The sequence below is a fragment of the Malania oleifera genome, chromosome 7 (assembly GCF_029873635.1).
Source record: "Malania oleifera isolate guangnan ecotype guangnan chromosome 7, ASM2987363v1, whole genome shotgun sequence".
Classification (NCBI taxonomy): domain Eukaryota; kingdom Viridiplantae; phylum Streptophyta; class Magnoliopsida; order Santalales; family Ximeniaceae; genus Malania; species Malania oleifera.
Window position 1 is genome coordinate 94,555,424 of NC_080423.1, and position 22,607 is coordinate 94,578,030.

The 22,607-nt window shown below is 37.9% G+C and overlaps 1 protein-coding gene across 1 annotated transcript in view; it reads left to right on the forward strand.

Annotated features, from left to right (window-relative positions):
- Positions 1 to 22,211, forward strand: part of LOC131160250 (mediator of RNA polymerase II transcription subunit 33A-like) — a 43,967-nt gene extending 21,756 nt beyond the window's left edge. Inside the window, exons 9-12 of the mRNA XM_058115696.1 lie at positions 14,390 to 14,551; positions 18,490 to 19,162; positions 19,405 to 19,611; positions 20,635 to 22,211. Of these exons, the coding sequence (XP_057971679.1) occupies positions 14,390 to 14,551; positions 18,490 to 19,162; positions 19,405 to 19,611; positions 20,635 to 21,728 (2,136 nt within the window). The 3' untranslated portion in view covers positions 21,729 to 22,211. The remainder of the gene's footprint in view (positions 1 to 14,389; positions 14,552 to 18,489; positions 19,163 to 19,404; positions 19,612 to 20,634) is intronic.
- Positions 22,212 to 22,607: the final 396 nt, after the last annotated feature.

Below are 22,607 nucleotides of genomic sequence, written 5' to 3' on the forward strand. Positions count from 1 at the left end.
AGCTACACCTAACTTACCGCGAATATGTTCATTCCTTAATTTATCTTTCAATGTTATACCACTCATCCATTTAATCATGCTCATCTTGGCAACTTTTACTTTTTGGATATTATGTTTCTTTGTTGCCCAACATTCCAATCCATATAGTATAGCTGGTCTTATAGCTATCTTATAAAACTTCCTTTTAATTTTAAGGGTATTCTACGATCACATAGCACACTTGAAGCACTTCTCTATTTTACCCAACCTGCTTTAACCCTATGCATTACATCATCTTCAATTTCTCCTTCAACTTGCATAATAGATCCAAGGTATTGAAATCTACAAATGCTATTTATTTCTTCATCATCAACTTTAACTTTCTCTCCAATATTCCTCCTATCATTACTAAAATTACATTTCATATATTCTGTCTTATTTCTACTCATACTAAAGCCTCTAGATTCCAAAGTTTCTCTCCATAATTCTAACTCAGTCTCTACTCCGTCCCTAGTTTCATCAATTAATACAATATCATATGCAAACAACATACACCATGGAACCTCTTTTTGAATGCTCTTAGTCAGTTGGTCCATCACTAAAGCAAAAATATAAGGACTCAAAGCAGATCCTTGATGCACACATATGGTGATTGGAAATTCTTTAGTTTCCCCATTTATAGTCCTTACACTAGTCATTACTCCATTGTACATATCCTTAATGACATCAGTATACCTACTACGTACACCCTTTTTTTCTAAAACCCACCATAGAACTTCCCTAGGTATCCTATCATATGCTTTCTCAAGGTCAATAAATATCATATGCTAGCCCCTCATCTTTTCCCTTAACTTTTCCATTAATCTTCTTAAAAGATATATAGCTTCTGTGGTAGATCTCTCATGCGTAAAACCAAATTGATTTTTTGAGACCTTTGTTTCTAACCTTAATCTTTGTTCAATTACCCTTTCCATAGTTTCATCGAATGACTCATAAGTTTAATTCCACGATAGTTATTACAATTTTGAATATCTCCTTTATTTTTTTATATAGGTATTGAAGTGCTTTTCCTCCATTCATCTGACATTTTCTTAGTTTTTATAATTGTATTAAATAAATTAGTTAACCATATAATTCTATTATGACCTAAGCATTTCCAAACTTCAATTGTGATGTTATCTGGTCCCATAGCTTTCTCATTTTTCATCATTTTTAGTGAAAACTTAACTTCGTTAACTCTAATTTTGCGAATAAATCTTATATTTTTAGTCTTTTCCTCATTTGACAATTCTAAGTTTAAGCCTTCTATTTGGTTTTCATTAAACAACTTACTAAAGTAACTTTGCCATATTTCTTTAATGTCTTGTCCTTAAGCAAGACAATATCGTCCTCACTTTGTATAAATTTTACATTTCCTAAGTCCTTAATCTTCCTTTCTCTAGCTTTAGCATGTTTAAATATATTTCTTTCCCTTTCTTTTGTATCTAATCTATCATACAAACTATTAAATGATCTATATTTAGCTTCACTAACGGCCTTTTTTGCATCTTTTCTCATCTCCTTATACTTTTCAAAGTTATCCCTGTTTCTAGATTTTTGTTATGTTTTATACCAAATTTTTTTTGTCTTTATGGTTTTTTGTATATCTTTATCCCACCTCCAACTTTCTTTGCCATTCGAGAATCTTCCCCTTGATTGACCTAAAATCTATTTTGCTGTCTTTTTAATAGAGTTAGCTAATCTACTCCAAAGAGTATTTGTATCTATTCTATCCTCTATAGTCCAATCCACATCTTTGATCATTTTATCTTTAAATTTTATTATATTTTCTCCTTTTAGGTTCCACCACCTAGTTCTCTTGTACTGGTTTATTATATCATTTTTTTTTTCATTTTTTAATACATATATCTAACACTAAGACTCTATGTTGTGTGGTTAGGCTTTTACCTGGAATAACTTTACAATCCTTGCATGATAAACGATCTATCCTCCTAATTAAAAAAAAAATCTATTTGACTTCTATTTTATCCACTTTTAAAGGTTATTAAATGTTCTTCTCTCTCGTTAAAGCAAGTATTCATTATACTAAATTCATATGACATAGTGAAGTCTAAGATAATCTCCCCAATCTCACTTTTGTCTCCATATCCATATCCTCTATGTATCCTCTCATAATTTTTATTGTCCCTTCCAACGTGTCCATTCAGATTATCATCCTATAAATATTTTCTTTGCCCCTGGTATGTCTTGTATAATACTATCCATATCTTCCCAAAATTGTCTCTTAAAATTTTATGCTAAGCCGACTTGAGGAGCATAAGCACGAATGATATTTATTATCTCTTGTCCTAATACCATCTTGATTCTTATAATTCTACCCCTTATTCTATTTAAATCAACAACGCTATCTTTTAAGTTTTTGTCTATAATAATTCCTACTCCATTCTTATGTTTATTTTTTTATTTATTTATTTTTTCCAGTGTACCAAAGTTTAAATCCTGATTTATCAATTTCTCTAGCTTTCTCCTCCACCCACTTAGTTTCTTGAAGGCAAATTATATTAATTCTTCTTTTGATCATTGTGTCTACAATTTCCATGCTTTTACCCATAAGTGTCTCTATATTCCAAGTTGCTAATCTATTCCTAGTTTCCTAAACTAACGTCTTTACCTGCCCACGTCCAGAATGATGCAGGAACCCTCGCATATTTGACATTGTACCCAGGCGCCGACACAGCGCGGCGGTTTGGGGTGACGACCTAGCCCACCCTCACCCACTTTTCGCTACACCCAGGTGGTACAAGTGCAATGTGTCACTCATAGGAGACGCCCTAGCGAATATTCGGTGAGGATTCATATCATAGTGATCTGACAAATTTTATGCTGGCTGTCAGCTACTTAACGCAACCCTCCTCCTTCACCCGGGCTTGGGACCGACTGTGTGTAAAAAAAATTAGGACATTAGATGCATCACAGGCAGAGTTAGTTAAAGATTTGTCTGAATTCATAATATTTAAAGGTGCTATACAGTGTTTAATATTTAAGGGTTTACTTGCAATTCCAATTTCTATAACATTTTGTTCAATTGTCATTTTCTTTTGCCAAGTGGTTTATATTTCAGCTTTTGACAAATTTTGAATGATTCATGGAAATTATGAGGAAATTTGGTAAATGGGAAATTAGCCTCTTTTAAATTTGGAAGGTTATGGATACTTGAAATTTTTATACAATTCGAAAGTTTTGTAAAAATTTAAAACTGTGTTTACCTCTAGATTGAAATCATAGATATTTTTGAATAAACAGGTATATTTGAAGTTAAAAGATCACTAAAGGAAAGATGAATAAAATGAAAAGGCTGCAAGAAAAGATAGAATTCATATTAAAGATCTTGAATTGTATAGGAGACATTAAGATAGTTACCTGGTGAAGTTATTTAACATAGTCATAATAAACACCCGATGATATTTTTACCTATATATTAGAACAGTATTAATATTAAAAATCATATAAGATATTGTGGAGTAAAACTATGAGTACTGTGAAATTTTGGTAGAGAGTGACTAATTAGGACGTGAAATGAATGTATGAAAAATTTAAAGTGCCTATGGATTTAACCTTGAAGATACTTATTTACTTAGCGTCTTAGACGATTAATGGAAAGGAATGAAATGAAAAAAAAAAAAAAAAAAAGAGATTTAGGAAAAAAGGCTTATGATAGGGTCCCTAGCAGATTTACACAACTTTTATTCCCCTAGCTAATTGCAAATGTGAACATTCATTCTGGAGTGTGGATCATTAGCAATTTAGAACTTGATATTCATCATTCTAACAAAACATATAAGAAATATGTAGTGATAGCACTATCATTTATATATTCTCTACAACATCATGGCACTATTGTTGCTTCTCACTTTTATTTTATTACAAAGTTTATAAATTTTGACCATCTACAGTAAAGATGCCTGCTGGAATCATTTTATGCTTTATGCTAACCTATGTTCCGCATTCTGCAATCCTGTTAGATGTGCCATAATGATCCATGCACTAGGTAATATTGATACCTTTAGCAGCAAACTGGTGTGTAAAGGAAAAGAAATAGGTTTTGTGGTAATTATGTAAATGTAATGGATGCAATGTATGGAATATTAACTAGTTTGAAAAAAAAAATTGATGTTGATAGATTTGTTCAGACTTAGATTGAGTTCCTTAACATGTAAGGGGATTTGTCTGGCCAGAATGGGTATGGACTGTAGTGTGACGGAATGTTGTGTGCTCAAAGCACAAGTAAAGAGGGCTTTTAGGTGAGTACACCTCAAGCTAGCTTATATCTCAGCAGATTGGGAGCGTAGGTCTTTGAAAAGGAAGCATACAGCCGGTCTGGTTTTGGGCAAAGTATGCAAGTGGAGGAGAAACAGACTGGTGGTTCATCTTCTCTGGCCAGAGTTGTTCATGCGAGAGGGCAGCGTGAGCTCCTGTCTGGTGGGTTGAGAGCAGGGAAAGGATTGTTTTGAGCACTGATGAGTTCTCGAGAGGGTTCTCATGGGGCATGGAAGTAAGACAAAGGTTTCAGGGCTGCTGGAAGTGCAGATGGAGGGTAATGATGTCACTGATCAGGGTGGAAATTGAGATGGTATGAGTTCTAGTAACGTCGACAAGGTGGGGATGGAAGGGGTGACAAAATCTCTGTTTGCGGGACAACTAGTGATGCCACAGGTTTATACTTGTCAAGAGGGCAGAAGGGCATGGAAAAAGGGAATCCTCAGCTGAGAGACAGTGCAGATGCAAGCGTCGTTAAATTTTTTAAAAGACACACTGATGGCAGTTTTTACATTGAGGAGCCTTCCAATGGGTCAAAGGTAGATTTAGTAAAAAGGTTAGTGAGGAAATCCTTTTGATAAGAATAAGTGGGATGATGTATCTGACAAGGAGCGTGAGCTGGATAGTGATTTTGATTATGGAGGGTTATTTATAGATGAGGTGCGCGAACAACTTGGGCTTGTGATGTAGGATGAGAAGCGGCTATTTGGATGGATCATTTCTGCCCAATTAGGGGGCCTATGTCAAAGAATAGGGTGAATGGTTTATTGGGTCCGAAACCCAAATGTGTATAGTTAGTTGTTTATGTATGTGCGTGTAGTTTGCTTGTATTAGGATTATTTATGTTGGGGTTTGTTTGTAGTAATTGTGTATTCTAGGGGTATGTTTGTAATGCAATGTAGTTTTAGGGGCATGTGTGTATTTCATCTGTTTAGAGGCTTTCTTATAAATAGTGTATAAAAGCCATGGTGTAGGCAGTTATTGATGAATGTGAATTGGAATTGAACGTGAGTTCCCGCCGGGTATCTCCTCTCTCCTCCGTTCCCTTTCCTTCCTCTCTTCTATTTCTTTTAAATTCTCCCATGGCTGCAGAACATTGATGCTGCCCCTGCATCATTTGGTATCAGAGCCCAACTGCGACCTCTTTCTTCCATTTCAATTCCTCCATATTTTTCTTTCAATCTTTTTCTTCTTCTTCTTCTTCTTCTTCTTCTTCTTCTTCCTCCTCCTCCTCCTCCTCCTCCTACTCCTCCTCCTCTGTTCTGTAACTTCTCCCTCCCTCTATGCTGCTGCTTCTTTCTTTTCTTCTTGTTCTCTGGTTTTCTGCTCTGCCTCTCTTCTGTTCTCGTCAGTCTCTGTTCTGTATTAACCCTCCCCTTCTCTGTTCTGTCTATCTCTTTTTCTTCTCCTCCTCTTCCTTGTTCTTCTACATTCTTCCTTTTTGTCTTTCCTCTCTCTATTTCTCTTTTGGCATTCTCTCTCTGATTTTTCTCCATTCTGAAATTTCAGTTATAAAAAAAAAAGAAAACCAAAAAGCAGTTCTGCAGCTTGTGAACCTTTTCAGAAATTCCAGTTGTGTCCCATTTTTTTTGAAACCCTGATTTCCAGCCTAGATTCTGCAATACCACCCACACCACCAAAAACAGAACTCTCCAAAACCCTTCCCCTCAAAATTTCATCACCAACTGACCAGCCATGAAGCCCCACATGCCACCTGAAATTCTCCAGCTGCCGACTCCCTCAAAATCCACCCTTGCTGGAGTTTTTTTGACACACCACCAGCACCATTTGACTCACCACCCTTTGATCTACCATTCCCTAGAAAATCATTTCTGGAAAGTCGTCGCCAGCAACTCATGCGCCCCATGTGCTGGTGACTGCGAGTGGGATTCTGCCAGACTCCCCTCCTGCTGCCAGAATCACGAGAAATTGGTTCCCAACTACGAGAAATTGGTGTTTTCTCCACGATATTTTGATACGCTGCACAGCATAAGAAATATCAGGACGAGTAATTGTCAAGTAGTTCAAACTCCCAACAAGCTGCCGACACAAGGATGGATCTGATAGAAACTCACCTTCCTCTTGACGAAGCTTAAGATTTATCTCCAAGGGAGTAAGAACAAAATTACCCGATTGGAGACCAGCCAATGAAATCACTTCGTGCGTGTATTTGTGCTGGTCTAACAACATACCAGTCGGAATAAGCTGCACCTCAAGGTCAAGAAAGTATTGCAGGAGACCAATATCTTTCATGTGAAAAAGGCCTTGAGATGCTGTTGTAATTGCTTAATTAACTCAGTATTAGAGCCAGTAATTACAATGTCATCAACATATACCAAGAGTAATACAATTCCTCCAGAAGTATTGCGAAGAAAAAGAGAGGAATCAAACTGACTATGAGTAAAATGAAAAGCAAGTAGGGTAGAGCGAAATTTATCAAACCATGCATGCGGAGCCTGTTTTAGTTCGTACAAGAATCGGCGTAGCTGACAAACCTCTGAGGAAGGTGTAGCAAACATGCCGGGAGGTGGAGACAGATTTCTTCCTTCAAATCCCCATGTAGAAAAGCATTCTTCACATCCATTTTCCGGAGAGACCACCCCTGCGATGCAACAAGGGCCAAGATAATCCGCATAATAGTCATTTTGGCAACAAGTGCAAAAGTATCTTTATAATCAATACCATACTCCTGCCGATTCCCAAGAGCCATGAGACGGGCCTTATATCCAGTGACCCATAAGACTGAAACTTGACTGAGTACACCCATTTACAACCAATAGGTTTAACACTAGAAGGACACGTCACAAGATCCCAAGTGTGATTATCTTGAAGAGCTTGGATTTTTTCTTGCATGGCCTGCTGCCAACGTGCTTGGGTGGCTGCCTGGGTATATGAGTGAGGAATAGAAAGAGTGTCGAGAGTGGCAGTAGGCGAGGTATGAGGAATACCATAGCTATCCAGTGGATGTGTAACCTAGGTGGAGCGCCGAGGAACCGCAGGATCAGATGATAGATCGGTGTCTACTGTCTAGAAGGGGGGTTGAAGAAGGAGGAGGACGTCGATGATACACCACACTTAGTTTAAATCGCTCAATATAAGAAGACGCATCATCAAAAGCAGGAAGAAGAGTAATAGGAGGATCAGAAATTTCCTGAAACTAAAAGAAATATTGATTTTCGAAGAAAATCACATTCCGAGAGATTCAGATTTGTTTGAATGAGCATCATAACAAACAAATCCTTTTTGAGCAGGGCTATATCCAATAAAGGCACATGTGACAGACTGGGCAGTAAGCTTGTGACGCTCAACAAGTGGTAGATGAACAAAACAAACATACCCAAAAGTATGAAAGGATTGATACTCAGGAGATATGCCAAATAATTGATAATAAGGAGAATCATAATTTAGAGTGGTAGTAGGCAAATGATTGATCAAATAGACAGCAGTAGATAAAGCTTCTACCCAAAACTTAGAAGGTACAAAAGAATCAATCAACAAAGTACGAAAGACATCTAAGAGATGACGATTCTTCCGCTCAGTGACTTCATTTTGTTGAGGGGTATAAAGACAAGAACACGGGGAAATGATCCCTTTTTACTGAAGAAAAGTCTAAAAAGAATGAGACATGTACTCCCCCCCTGAGTCGGAGCGTAAAGTTTTGATACAAGTACTAAACTATGTCTTGACAAAACGCAACAAATTTTTGAAAGACAGAAAACACGTCAGCTTCGGAGAAAATATATCTAAGTGAATCGACCATAATCATCAATAAATGTCTCAAAATAATGATAATGACCATGAGAAACAACAGTTTTTCACACCCCAAACATCAGTATGCACAATCTCAAAGCAATTAGAAGCACGACTACGATGTGCAGGAAAAGGTAAAGTTTTACTTTTACCAAGACGACAAGTAGCACAATCAAAAGATACAGGAGAAGAAGAAAAAGGAATCTTTATTGCCCGAAAAGCCATGTTTCATAAGATGAGCCAAGACATTGGAATTAGGATGACCCAATTTCTTATGCCAGACTTCATTATTATTGGCGGTAGCCGTACAAGCAAGAGAAACAACATTAGGAATAGAAAACTATAAAGGGAATAAACGTCCCACTTTAGGCCCCTTCGCGATCACCATCCCTGACACCTGATCCTGCACAAGACAACCACCACAAGAAAAATGAACATCACAGTTATTATCTACCAATTGTCCAACAGAAATCAAATTGGTAGACAATCCAGGAGAGACAAAAACATCGCGAAATGAAGAGCCCAAATTACCAACAACAGTAATTGGAAGAGTATTGCCATCAACAATCTGAATATTTTGCGTGCCTCTATACTTACGAACACCATGGAGACCCGTCATATTACCAGTCATATGATTAGAAGCGCCCGAATCAACAATCCAAGAAGTTGAGTTATTAATCGTACCTTGTAGGCCTAAGGCCGTAAAAGTAGACACAATCATCTATTGGACCATTGCTGGTGTAAGAATAGATGAGTTAGAGCTTACAGTGGGTGGCGCAGAAGAAGAAGAGGAGGACTGAACAGCATCTTAAAAAGCTTGGGATTGGTGATTTTTTGAGGCCGTACTCGACAGTCTTTGATGATATGGCCTTCTTTCTTGCAGCAGCTACAAACTTTCTTAGGGCAATCACGAGCAATATGACCAAACTCCTTGTAACTGAAACACTGCAGCTTGTTCCTCCCTCTCCCTTGTGCTGCATATGCTACATTCACATCCTCAGAAAATACCTTCTCAGAAGTCATACCCATCTGAGTGGATAACTGCTGTTCTTTACGAAATAAATCTCCCAAACAAATATCCAAAGAAAGAACCGGATTACGGTTCAGTAAACTGGCTCGAACAGGTTCAAATTCAGGTCGAAGTTTCATAAAAAACTGGTCGCGTTGACTCTCAGCATGAACCACTTGAGAGCAGCGAGTGCTGTATGGGGCTTAGCATGAGCAATAGCAGAATACTCGCTCCAAAGATTAATAAAACTAGAATAAAATTGTTCAATAGGTAAATTACCTTAACTGTAATTACTAATTTCCAACTCCAATTGGAACTTCTTAGCACTGTGATCTTGGTGGTAAATATGGTGGAGATAATCCCACATAGCCTGAGCCGTAGTAAAACAGCGAAGATTGGTCACAAGGTGAGACTCAATCATCCCCAGTAACCAAGAGATCACCTTAGCATCCTTGACCTTCCATTGTGCAAATTCCTTTTCATTAGTGGAAACTTGAGCAGAACTATCAATATGATTTGATTATTCGTTCCCTTTCAAGAACATTTTAAATTGGAACTCCCACGTAGAGAAATTCTTTTCAGTAAATGGAATAATAGTCTTTTCAATAGACATGATGAAAGGCACTAAAAAAAAAAAGCCCAAGCAGTCAACCAAATAAACGGCAAGCCTAACTCAAATCAGGTCCAAATCCAAATAATAAGAGGTCCACTGACACAACTAGATTACAAAAGCTCAGCAGAAATAAAAAACCCAGATCAAACACGGAAGGGCCAGATCAAACATGGAAGCCTAACTTGAAATACCTGCTTTGGGTGAAAAACGACACAGCAGAGGGAGAAACACAACACCTTCATCGATCTCAGCAGGAGGAGTCGAAGCTGCTAACCACTACATAAACTGCCGATGCGCAGCCACCATGAGAAAAACACTGAGATGAGTAGGCCGCAATGAAGGACAGCGTGCACAACTAAATAAAATTCCGGCAGCCCCAAACAAAACTCAAAACCACCAAAGTGGACACCACAGAGAAGGCTGACGCTCACGAAAAGCAAAAAAGAACTTGCTGAAACCGAGAGAAAAAAACTGCGATGAGAATTGCACCCAGTGATTAAAACCAAAACGACAGAATCAGAAGAGGGGCTCTGATACCATGTTAATTTTGGTCTGAATGCCCTTTCCATCAGGTTTTCTTTCATTATATAGAAGAGATTTACATAATTGTTGCCTGATTTTCAGCACTTAAATGCTGCCAGATTTTCAGCATTATTTACAGCCTAATCAGCATTATTTACAGCCTAATTGCCTGATTTTCAGTGCTTAAATGCTGCCAGATTTTCAGCATTATTTACAGCCTAATCAGCATTATTTACAGCCTAATTGCCTGAATTATCTCCGTTAAGAACTTGAAGATTGTTCTTAAAAAATTGAAAGTGAAGTTTTTGATTTGCTTCATATAGTTGTATCATGGTGACCAATGTTAAATTGCCTGCAAAGGTGGAGTTGTTACCCGGTAGGGTACAAAATATGGAAAATGCTTTGGAGACTATTACTAGTGATTTGAATAGCCCAACAACCGAAGTTTCAGCCTTAGGTAAAAGGTCCGTGGAATTTCCTATCAAACAAGATAGTGGAATACCCGTCCCTTATGCTTGAGTTGTGTGAAGGCTGAAATAATCATTTGAGTAAGGGAGAAGCTAGAAGTCTCAGATTTTATTGGTGATGGTTCTCCTGATGAATTTGATGATTGGGTGTATTCTTTGGAGTACTATTTCCAGTGGTATGACATGAATGAGGCTACAAAGTTGTGCTTTGTTGAATCAAAATTGTAGGGAACTCCTCGAATTTGGTGGATTAAACAAAAGGAGATCTTTAGAAGAAGGAGATTTGTTGAGATTACAACGTGGGATGAGATGAAGTGAGCCATGCAGGAGCAATTGTGCCTCCCAATTATCAGCAGCATGTTTAGCTCTTTGATTTGAAGCAAGAAGAAAAGACAGTGATGGAGTACCCTAGTAGATTCTATCATTTGACTTCTTGTGCCAGTATAAAATGGAAAGAGGATGTTATGATAGCTTTGTATAGAAAAGGGTTGAAGCCAGCTATTGCCTCCAAACTTGCTGCATGTTGCCTCATCACAGTTGGGGATGCAGCACAGGTTGCTACTCAGATTGAGGAGGACATGCAACGCAATCCTCCTAGAGCTACATCAACCCTTCGGTTTAAGAAGAGTAATAGTGGAGTTGTACAAGAGTATACAATTGAGCAATTGGGTAAATGTGTTCAGAATAATACCTTTTGGAAGAGTCCTGAGCATTCTGGAACAACTTCTAAGTGCCAACCATCACTCAAATGCTTTAAATGTCAAGGTTTTGGACATCGAGCTACAGTGTCCGAACCAATTCATTGCTGTTGCAGAAAAGGAAGAAGAAGATGATGATGATACTCAAGTAGTTGAAGATGAAACAGAAATTCCAAGTGCTTAGATGATGATGGCAATTTGAGAACCTGTTTAGTGCTTCGACATTTGCTCTCTTCCCACAAGGTTAAAGAGACGGAGGATTGGAGGCAGACCAACATCTTTCAAACTCAAGTGATATGCCAAACACAGCTTTGTATTTTGGCTGTTGATCCTGGCAGTTGCACAAATGTAGTTTCTGAAGAAGCTGTGAAGAAGTTAATTTTGAAGTTGAGCCTCATCCCGAACCATACAAAATTGCTTGCGTGAATAATACCAACTTGAAGGTTCATGATCGCTGCTTGCTTACATTCAAGATTGATTCCATTATGAAGACAATACAATGTGATATCCTCTTTGAATTTTTCATATTCTTTTAGGCTGACCATGGTTATTTGATAGGAAGGTGAAGCATGATGGATATGAGAATTCTTATTCCCTCTTCATTGACAGCAAGAAGCATAAGTTGATGCCGTCACGAATTCTTCCACTGACCAAGTTCAAGCATACTGCTGGTTCCTTGTGAAACGAGATGAATCAATTCATGGTGATGGACTCCTTGGTACTTTCCCAAACTCAATGGAGTCAAGTTCTTTTCAGAAGGATGGAATGGATGTAGGACGAGAAGCAACTATTTGGATGGATCATTTTGATCCAATTAGGGGGCCTATTTCAAAGAATAGAGTGAATGGTTTATTGGGTCCAAAACTCAAATGTGCTTAGTTAGTTAGTTGTTTATGTATGTGTGTAAGTTCATGTGTTTAGAGGCTTTCTTATAAATAGTGTATGAAGAAGTCATGATGTAGGCAGTTATTGATGAATGTGAGTTGGAATTGAATGTGAGTTCCCCACTAGTATCTCCTCTCTCCTCTCTTCCCTTTCCTTCGTCTCTTCTATTTCTTCTAAATTCTCCCATGACTGCAGAACCTTGATGCTGCCCCTTCATCAGCATGGGTCAGATTCTTTTGATTAACGGGCAAGTTTTCCTATAAGCCTCCACCTCCAATGGATGATGTAGAGGGACTTTATGCTTAGGAGAACAATGGAAGAGGCGAGGAAAAAGACTAGATTGTGCAGACTGGGGCTAGTATTTGCTTGTCCGATCTCACTTTCAACATTTGCTAGATAAAATGGGTTTTTGGTTAGCTGATCTGAAGTGGAAGGAAATTGGCTTGGATGGTGGTAAAAAGAAGTAAGGTTAGAAGGGACAATGGGCATTGGCTAATTTGCAGTGCTGTATTTACTGTGATGGAATGGGTTTGAAAAAGGGGCTTTCTTAGGTAGCATTTGTTTCAGTTTTATTGGAGGGTGGGCCGTTCTGCCGTTCTGTTTGGGGTTGTCTTTTTAACTCTGTTTTAGTTTTCTTCTTGGAGGATTTCTTTTTCTTTAAAAAGAAAAGCGAACGGGAAAATTCATCTTAGAAAAATGTTCATAGAAGAATGAGTGCAGTTAAAATTAGGATGTTGAGATGGATAAAGGACTAGAATAAAAGACTATGTTCATATCAATAACGGGTAAGCGCAGCACCAGGGGAAGATAACATGAGTGAAAGCCATTTTAGATGGTTTGGACATCTGCAATGGAGACCAGTAGATAAGGAAAAGTTATCTGATTGAGGTGGAGGGTGTTGTTAGAGCAAGAGGAATTGAGGTGGAGGGTGTTGCCAGGACGAGAGGAAGACGAAGAACTTGGCTAGAGGCATTTAAAAGTAATCTAATAAATTTCACTTCATGAAAAGAATAACTTGGGTGTTGTTAGGGCAAGGGGAACTGAGGTTGATGGTGTTGCCAGGATAAGAAGAGAACTTGGGTAGAGGCATTTAAAAATAATCTAATAAATTTCACTTCATGGAAAGAATAATTGTAAGCTGGTTTGAATGGAGAAATAGATGCTATGTACCTGAACCAAAATTGTTGAGATAAAGGCTTAGTTATTATTGTGATCGTTGGCTGTGAGAAAAGCTAGGGGAAATTAAGATTCTATTCTTCACATGGAAACTGGTTGCAATTAACAAATTATCATGGATTTGCTTAGGGTTTGCAGAAACTCTTGTAATGGTCTGGTAACCATTTGAAATATTGTCGAGCAATAAAGAAATCTAGCTAGAGTTTTATTTATTTCTTAAGTAAGAGTGAAGGCCTACTTGGCTGCTTGATTGCTTCATGCTCGTGTAAAAATAATGGAAATAAGGGAATGGTTTCCTATTTTTGAGAATTGCATTCATTTATTCATCTGTATAATGTGCCTGCCATTTAGTAAAATTAGCATTTTAAAAGACCAAGGCATTCTAAATTTATATAGAAGCTAATCTAACTCCATCTTCTAATCTAACTTTGTTTCTGCATCACAAATACTCTAATCTATCTTTGATTATGCTTTATGACCTAAAGGGTAGAATACAGTGAGAATGCTTTATTTGTGGCAGGCATAATAAATTTATGTCTTTCAAAAAAATTGTTTCTTTTATTTGGACCAGTGAAGGAAGGGCAGGATAATTTCATTTTTGAAAATGAATAAAATGTAAATCCAGAAATTTTTTTCTTTTTAGGTTGTTTTATATTGTTGGTGGGCTCACATTTCTGAAGGGATTGAGGAAAAAATATTTTTACTTTGTCTTAAAAGTAGCCTGGTTTCGGTAAAATATCACAAAATAATTTCCAAAAAGTTCCTCAGTCAATGCATTATTTGTGTCATCTTTTCTCTTCCTGTTTCCAAAATAAAATTTTAATTTTTAAACCATCCAAATGAGCCCTCAAGTTTCCTTTTAGTGGCCAGTTTGGAATTTCAAGTTTTATATATAGGATTGAATTTTGCCCCTTCATTAAAAGAAATTTATGTTTAGTTTCGAATTACTTAAAGCTAATTGTCTCTTTTGCAGGAACATGTGGTCTACTTTGTTGTCAAGCTTCTCTCTCCTCCCGCACCTTCCAATTTTACTGGAATAAGGAGTCACTTAGTTGATTACATGCCCATGCTCAACGCTATCCTTTTTGGGGTTTCTTCTGTTGATACTGTTCATATTTTGTCTTTGCATGGTTTGGTAAGCAAATTGCTCCCCATCTTCAAACCCCAACCCCATCCCCCCCCCCCCTTCCAACCCAAAAAAAAGGACAAAAAAAAAACCTCTTTTTAGTTGTAGTTACTACATATCTATACTTATTTGTCAGCAGTTGCAGAGGCAAAAACATTTGGTGAGGCATTTTACCTCTGAGACAAGGTTTAGGACAAGAAAATAGCAGCACTTCAAATCTCCTTGTCAATGCCATCACCTTCATTCTGCACTTTTTAAATTTTTTTCATAAACAAAGAATAAATCAAGAAGAAAAAAAGGAAGATAAAACAAGGAGGTTAAGAAATCTTCCTCCTACAAAGAGAAAATTGGCTACAAGATCACAGAAAAGACAAAAAACTACTCAATGAAGCAGAGCCAACCAATCCTGCTGCAAGTCCTCCAGAGAGAAATATGCCAAAAGAAACCACTCACCGACACTCACAGCGTATCAAGATAAACCACTGTACTCCAAAAAGTTTGAAGATTCTAGCATTCCTTTCCAACCAAACACACCATAATAGCCATGACAGTGCACAAAGCTTTCCCATATTTTCCCTTGCCACACCTCTAAACATAATAGTACAAAAAGCCTTCAGTGTGGAGGGGCAAACCAAGTTTTCACAGCCAAAGTGAAAGGGCAATAAAGAAACAAATGTAAGCAAGTTCCCCCACTCCTCAAACAAAGGGACATAAACATTAGGTGAGAGGGCCTCATTGGTGTTGATTTTCTCAAGTATCACAGTCCAAATAAAAGCTTTTATTTTTGAGGGAACTTTAGCTTTCCAAATCAAAAGTACAAGACAAAAGGAGGCACCATAGGATAGGAAAAAAAGCACTTAAAAGGCTTCATTCTATACCTATTACAATTGTGTCACTATCAAATGCTACCTCCTCTTATAGCTCCTCTCCTCCAAGATAGGTGCAGCTTTATTCTACCTAAATAAACAAATGAATAAATTTTGAACAAAAATTTGGTCTGAGGAAACAACCAAGTAATTAAGTGGCAATAAATACATGGGGCACAAATCTGCTTAGTTTAACTTTCGCCAGTTTTCCTTTTGTTTGATTGTAATGTAGAAAAAGGAAATAATATCAATTATAGATGCTAGATCCTCCCCAACCCTTTCATAGCTTGATTGGCAGCACAATACTAATAATATTAACATTAAAATGTAGTTTTTTTAATCTTTTGTTTATCCAGGAGAGGACTCCTTGTCCTCTATTATGTACTTTGTTTATTGCTTTAATAAAATTGTCTTTTATCCAAATAAAAAAAAATATTAGCATAAAAAATGTTCTTATCCTAAAGTGAAGATGCATTAGATGGGAGCAGGAGATTTTCTTTCTGGGTTATCCACTCATCATCTGAGTCTACATCCTCTGCCAATATTAATATACATTTTGCATTTGTTTGATTCTTCTCTATGCTCCTAGTATAATGTTATCCGTTAGCTAGACGAGAGTCTTGGGCGTTCAAATGCTTCGATTCAATATTTTTCTCTTTTTAATGTGAATCTACTGCAGCAGTTCGACAAATGCACGTCTCAATGCATTTTACATACAACCATTGGGAGGGAAAAAAATTCACATGAATAATAAAAAAAAAAATTTACCACATCAAAGTTACTATATTACCTTTCGGAAGTCAGATCCAGTGGCACTGTAAGTCTGCAGCTAAGAGTAAAGACTTTGATACAGGTGTCTTATACCCGAAACATGTCCATCAATCCGTTATTTTGTAAACTATTTAAAACATGAATGACATTACTTGTAATTATTATTCTTTTAAGTGTTCTGCTATGGTTATGTGAGCTGGAACCTTATGACAGGATCCTGTTTACAATGGGCTGGGAAAGTGGATCATAGGCAATCTTGCCCCCATTTTGAGGAGGCAGATTCCTGGTTTAAACAGCATTTATATAAAAGCTATAATTCTCCTAATGCCTAGAGAACACAGTATTTAAGAATCAATTGCAACCTGATTTCTAAATTTTCCTGTTGCGTGGTCTTAACATTCCAATTGGATATAATTGCTGATCCATATAATTCTATCCTATCCATGCATTGAAAAAACCTTGCTTCACTTTTTCAGCATTTGAAAAGTTATTTTCATGGTGCAATGGGTGATTTAAATAATAATCAGCTGCATGTAAAGGTTAGTGAGGTTGCAGTGTCCTTTTTGCATCAATTTTCTTTCAAATTGGTCCGGACTTCCTCGCATTATTCACGATTATAAGCATGCCAATTTATGAATAAATCCAATTGCAAATTTATTCTTTAAATCAGCCTTTTTCATGCACAAACTAACAGCACTACACACTTGATTCAAAAAGTAGTGTGAGGCCAAGAAATTTTGATTAAACAATACAGCTACATGGCATTTACAGCTTTTTAATTCTGTGCATAAGTGATTAACAACTTGAGTAAAAAGATGTTTTTATCAATCTCTCCTAAAGCATCCAAGAAACACATGTCCTCCTGATAGAAGCGTCAAAATTGTTAAATGGCCAAGGTGATGTGCATCTGTTGGGTCTTCCAACTTTGTCATGAATGAGCTTTTGGCTTGGCGAGGGCTTTTTTTTGAGGGGAAGGCTAAGCAGAAGATTGGATCCTTAATTCGTTTTGATATAACATTTGACTTTTGTAAAGAAAGGAACAATATGCTTTGAAGGGGTGAGTTTTTCTGTCCAAATTTTAAAAGGTGGTTGGCTTGATGGTCTGATTTTTCTTAATGTTTTGTTTTGCCTCAATTTTATAGTTCTCTCTGTATTCATCTCTGCCATTTTTCGGTGAGGTTTTTTACTTTCTAAAAAGTTTGTCTGATGGCTTCAAATAAGTTCATTGGGATTGGCGATTTGGGCCTTGAGGCATTTTCGCTCCACTTCAATTAGGGCACACCCTGCCAATGCCTTTTAAAACACTGCCAACTAACATAGAGAGATAATGCAGCTTACATACGACATGCAAGGTGCAATCGTTACCCACATTCATAATAGCTGGGCCATCAATGGCTTTTTGTGCACCGGGCCGCACCCCCCCGCGCCCCTTTTTATTGATAAAGTACTGAAAAAGGTGTTTCCTACTTCCAAGATGGATCCTCTAAAATAATATGACCTGTTTGGGCAGCAAATCAACATTTTATTTACTGTTGTTTAAGTTTCTGTTGACATACTCAAATATGGGGAGTATTGAAAGCTAGTTTAACATTTATATTGAAATATTAAGATTTTTTTTAATATCTTACTAATATTTTAAACATTGTTTACACATTGATGATAATTATAAACCAGCTTAGACTTCATTATCACATTTCTGTCAAGTTTTGTGGAATTCCTTTTCACATGATTACAGAGTAGATTTAGCCTTTTGCCAGGGATGTTCTGTTCAACTAGGCTGGTCACTGGTACATTATTTGAAAATTGAGATACATTGCAGCAAGGAAAGATCTTAACATGGCTTATTTGTGGTAAAAATTGTGCTCTTGGAACGCTTCCCAGATTCCATGATTTTGGATGCAGCATTAACATGGTTTCAGGAATACTAAGCAATTCTAAATATGTATTAACACATTCACTCTATTTGCTTGACCCGCTGCGAGGCATTGTAGTGCCTTTATGGAGCACTTAAACCAAATGCTTGGAAAATTTAGTCTTCTTATAATATTGTGATTCAGTTATTTAATGTTCAATTCAATGAGATCTGGTAAATCAGTAATTCCATGGTGGACCCTAACAAAAAACAATCCAATGATTTGGATAGCCATTGCCTGGTTGGTCCCTCACCCCGCTGCATTTACATGCTAATTAGAGATACTTTGTGCCTAACTTCAAATCTTTCCTTCTAGCCCTTGCTCCTTTTTTTGGTGTCCAAAGTATGGAAAATGGACTTTGTGCACTTTGATGGATTCAAAATATATACCCTGACAGGTTCCTGAAGTTGCAGCTTCTTTAATGCCACTTTGTGAGGCTTTTGGTTCAGTTATACCAACATCAATTCACAAAGCAAGCACCACTGATGAGCCCTCGGTTTACATGGTTTTCTCTGTGGCTTTTCTCATTCTTCTTCGCTTATGGAAGTTTTATAGACCACCTTTAGAGCAGTGTATTACTGGGCAAGTGGGAGCATATGGAGGTGAACTTAACCTGGAATATCTTTTGTTGTTGCGCAATAGCCATGTAGCTACGCATAGTTCTACTGCCCAGGATAAAGTGGATGGTAATTCAAGTGTGCTTGATTCAAAATCTGACAAGCCTATATATATTGATTCTTATCCTAAATTACGGGCTTGGTATTGTCATAACAAATCCTGTATAGCCTCGACTCTTTCTGGCCTATGTAGTGGAAATCCGGTTCATGAAGTTGCTAATAAGATCTTAAATATGATTTACTGGAAAATGACTAAAAATGGGACCATGTCGGGTAGCTCTTCAACGCAGACGAGCAGCAGCATTGGTGCGTCCACTGCAAGCTCTGGAGATGATGCTTACCAGAGACCTATGCTCCCAGCTTGGGAAGTTTTGGAAGCCATCCCATTTGTTCTTGAGGCAATTCTAACAGCTTGTGCTCATGGAAGGCTTTCATCGAGGGACTTGACTACAGGTGAATTTGAGGCTTGTTTTTATTTGTCTGTTAAGAATCTTTTATATTTTTTAATTAAATTAAAATTCTGTTTTATTTTCATGCCTGGATGCTATTGTTTTTCCCCTGTTACTCCTGCCTAAGTTTTCTTGGGAAGATTCCAGTAAATCTTCAGAATATTGTAAATAACAATATGTTTAAACTTTAACTACCCACATGATGTACATATTTTATTGATCAGATTGCCCCTAAATACTTTGCAGGCCTGAGAGATCTTGCCGACTTTCTGCCTGCTTCTCTTGCGGCTATTATTAGTTACTTTTCTGCAGAAGTTACTCGTGGTATATGGAAGCCAGTACAGATGAATGGAACCGACTGGCCTAGTCCAGCAGCAATGCTTCAGTCTGTTGAGTCTGAAATGAGTGAAATACTCACTGATGCTGGTGTTAATGTTCCAAGCTGTTCCTCCGGTAGATTCCACAACTCCTTGTTAAGTTTGCTTCTTTTTCGAGTTTTAAACTGTATATATTTTGCATTGATCTCCTCAGCTTCTGATATTTTCAAGCATGCATGCAAATGCTTACATATGTTGTTACATGCAGACGCACTTATTTTCAAAGCTCTCATCCTTAACCAGAAAATATTTGTATTTGACGGGCTAAATTGAGTGAAATGGAAAGGATTGTGCATGGCCTCCCTAATACTAATGACAAAATGACAAAATGACAAAATGAAGGCTTTCTGTATTCTCCTTAATACTAATGCTAGTACCTTGGATTGTGGACCTCAAATGGATTGTTGATTCTGTACTTGGGCATGCTACTTGTGATATTTCATGTCTAATCTTCAAGAAAAGGATCTGTGGCATGAAAACTTGAGATTTGGTTTAGGCTTTAGGGAACTCATGGATTTATATAATTTTGACCCTCAACCAATTTAACACATTTTATCACTGTAAAATATAGTTGTAATCTGAATCCCCACAATTATATTGGTAGACTGGTAGAACAGAGATGAGTTAATTGCAATATTATAGATTTTTCATTGAAATCTAGATAATTTCCTTATTTTAAGAGGTTCCGTTGGTGGTCTCACCTGATTAGGTCCATTAAATGTGCAATGGAAATATGACTTTTAATAGATTTTCTGACACATATTAGCTACTGGGAACTTATTGGAGAGGATCACCAGTTGTCCCTTGATCTCTTGGTTTTAAGTAGTTTTATTGGAAGTTTTGGGAGGATACCAGCTTCACTGAGTCAGCTCTGTCAATGGATGCCTTTTTATGGGGCCTTGGTGTGAAGTCTCTTTTTGAATGTTCTTTCAAAGTTCTTCTCTGTGTCATTAGTTTATGATTGAAAGTGCCCTATGAATCTGCATCTATGTTTCTCCAAAATATTTATGAAAATTACTCTAGGCCAATGACCACAAATCCTTTGGAATGAGTAGTTTTGCTGTGCTTTCATAGCTAAAGGCTTAAATTATTTTTGCAGGGCTCTCATCAGCAATGCTCCCATTGCCTATGGCAGCTCTTGTCAGTCTAACCATTACTGTCAAACTGGACAAGAGCTTGGAGTACATGCACGCTGTTGCTGGACCTGCTTTGGAAAATTGTGCATCAGGTTGCCCTTGGCCCAGCATGCCTATAATTGGATCTCTGTGGGCACAGAAGGTTCGTCGCTGGCATGATTTTATTGTTGTTTCATGCTCTCGCTCTGTGTTCAGACAGAATCGAGAAGCAGTTTCTCAGCTAGTCAGAAGTTGCTTCACCTCATTCCTTGGATTGTTTGATGCTTGTACCTCTCCATTAACCAATCAAAATGGTGTACATGGTCTTTTAGGCAGCATTATCTCAGCTCGTGGTGTCCGTCATTCTGTGGCGCCTGGTTTTCTGTACCTTCGGTCATCTCGGACAATACACAATGTTCAATACCTGAATGATGTGGTTGTAGATCTTGTAGCCGAGTTCTCTCGAGAATTAGCTGCCAGATGGGCAAGCACAGATTCCGCTCGCTTGAAGTCTAGTCGAGCTTCTCTGGCCTTTGCCATTGCCAGGGCAAAAGAGGTGGCCACTCTTGGTGCAAGCCTTTTATGCGTTGCAGGTGGGCTCCAACTGGTCAAGAAATTATACCAGGAGACCATACCAACATGGTTGCTCAAAAAGAGAGAAGAGAGACCTGGTGAGGTGATTGCTGTTTCTCGTATAATTGAAGGATATGCAATGGCATATTTGTTGATTTTTTCAGGGTCTTTCATGTGGGGTGTTGGGGCTAAACCACCATTGTGGGCATTCTCCAGAAGGGCTCGCGTAGTCGGGGCCCACATGGACTTCCTGGTAGGGGTGTTGGAGGGAAACATATTACTTGGTTGTGATCCTGTGACTTGGAAGGCTTATGTTTCTTGTTTGATGGGTTTGGTTGTGAGTTTTGCTCCGACATGGATTCAAGAAGTGAGGCTGGAAACCCTTAAGAAATTGGCTACTGGATTAAGAGGTTGGCATGAGTGTGAATTGGCTCTCTCTCTCCTTGAAAGAGGCGGGACTGCAGCCATGGGTGCTGTAGCCGAACTGGTAAATGTAATTAATTGATTACTGAGTTTGCAATGTAATTTCTGTCTATCTCAAGTTGCATGAAATTAAGTCTGCAGCCTTACCCAATTTCATGATACCAAAGCCCTGGAAGCTCTTCATATGGTTCTAACAACACATCATTTCCTGAATCCTAACCTGAATCCCAAAGACCCATCATACCAAGTTTTAGAGTTGGTCATTGCTCTCTCAGATCATTTTCCAAGTAGCTTATTATAACTGGGCATGTTAGGGTTTAATCACCTCAAGTGTAATGGTTCACCACAAAGACGAGCAGGGGCATATGTGGGTGCAAGAGAAGAGAGAGGGCATAAGAGCAGCAGCAGCTTCTAAAATGTTTTGAGGCTGCAGGCCCATTCTCTCTGTATATGTGTCTTGTGTAGATAAGCTTGTTTTTTTTACTCACTCTTGGGTATGTTTGTATATAATTGTTTAACTTGAAAATCAATTAAAGGTTAAAGTCCCATATTGGAGAGCGGGTAACATGAGAGCTTGTTAGCCAGTGTGCATGCCCTGTCACAGCAGCCTTTGAAATGGGAAAAAGGACAGAAGAAGGAGAAGAATGGATTGAAAGTCTGTTTTTCTTTGTGATTTGAACTTCTGATTTCTGCATTGGATGCAACACATCCTTACCATTGAGTCATAGCTGACCCTCAATATGATGAGGGGAAAATAACATATAATTAAGTAATTTGAAATTTGATATGTTATGTCACCAGGGTGTGTGTGTATGTGCGTGTGTGTGTGTGTGTGTGTGTGTGAGAGAGAGAGAGAGAGAGACCCATTGGCCTTCCAATCAGGAGGAAGATGATGAAAACAAAATGGAGGCAATTCAACTGGCCAATGCATTGCGGATGCTTGGGCAGGCTGAGTACTGTA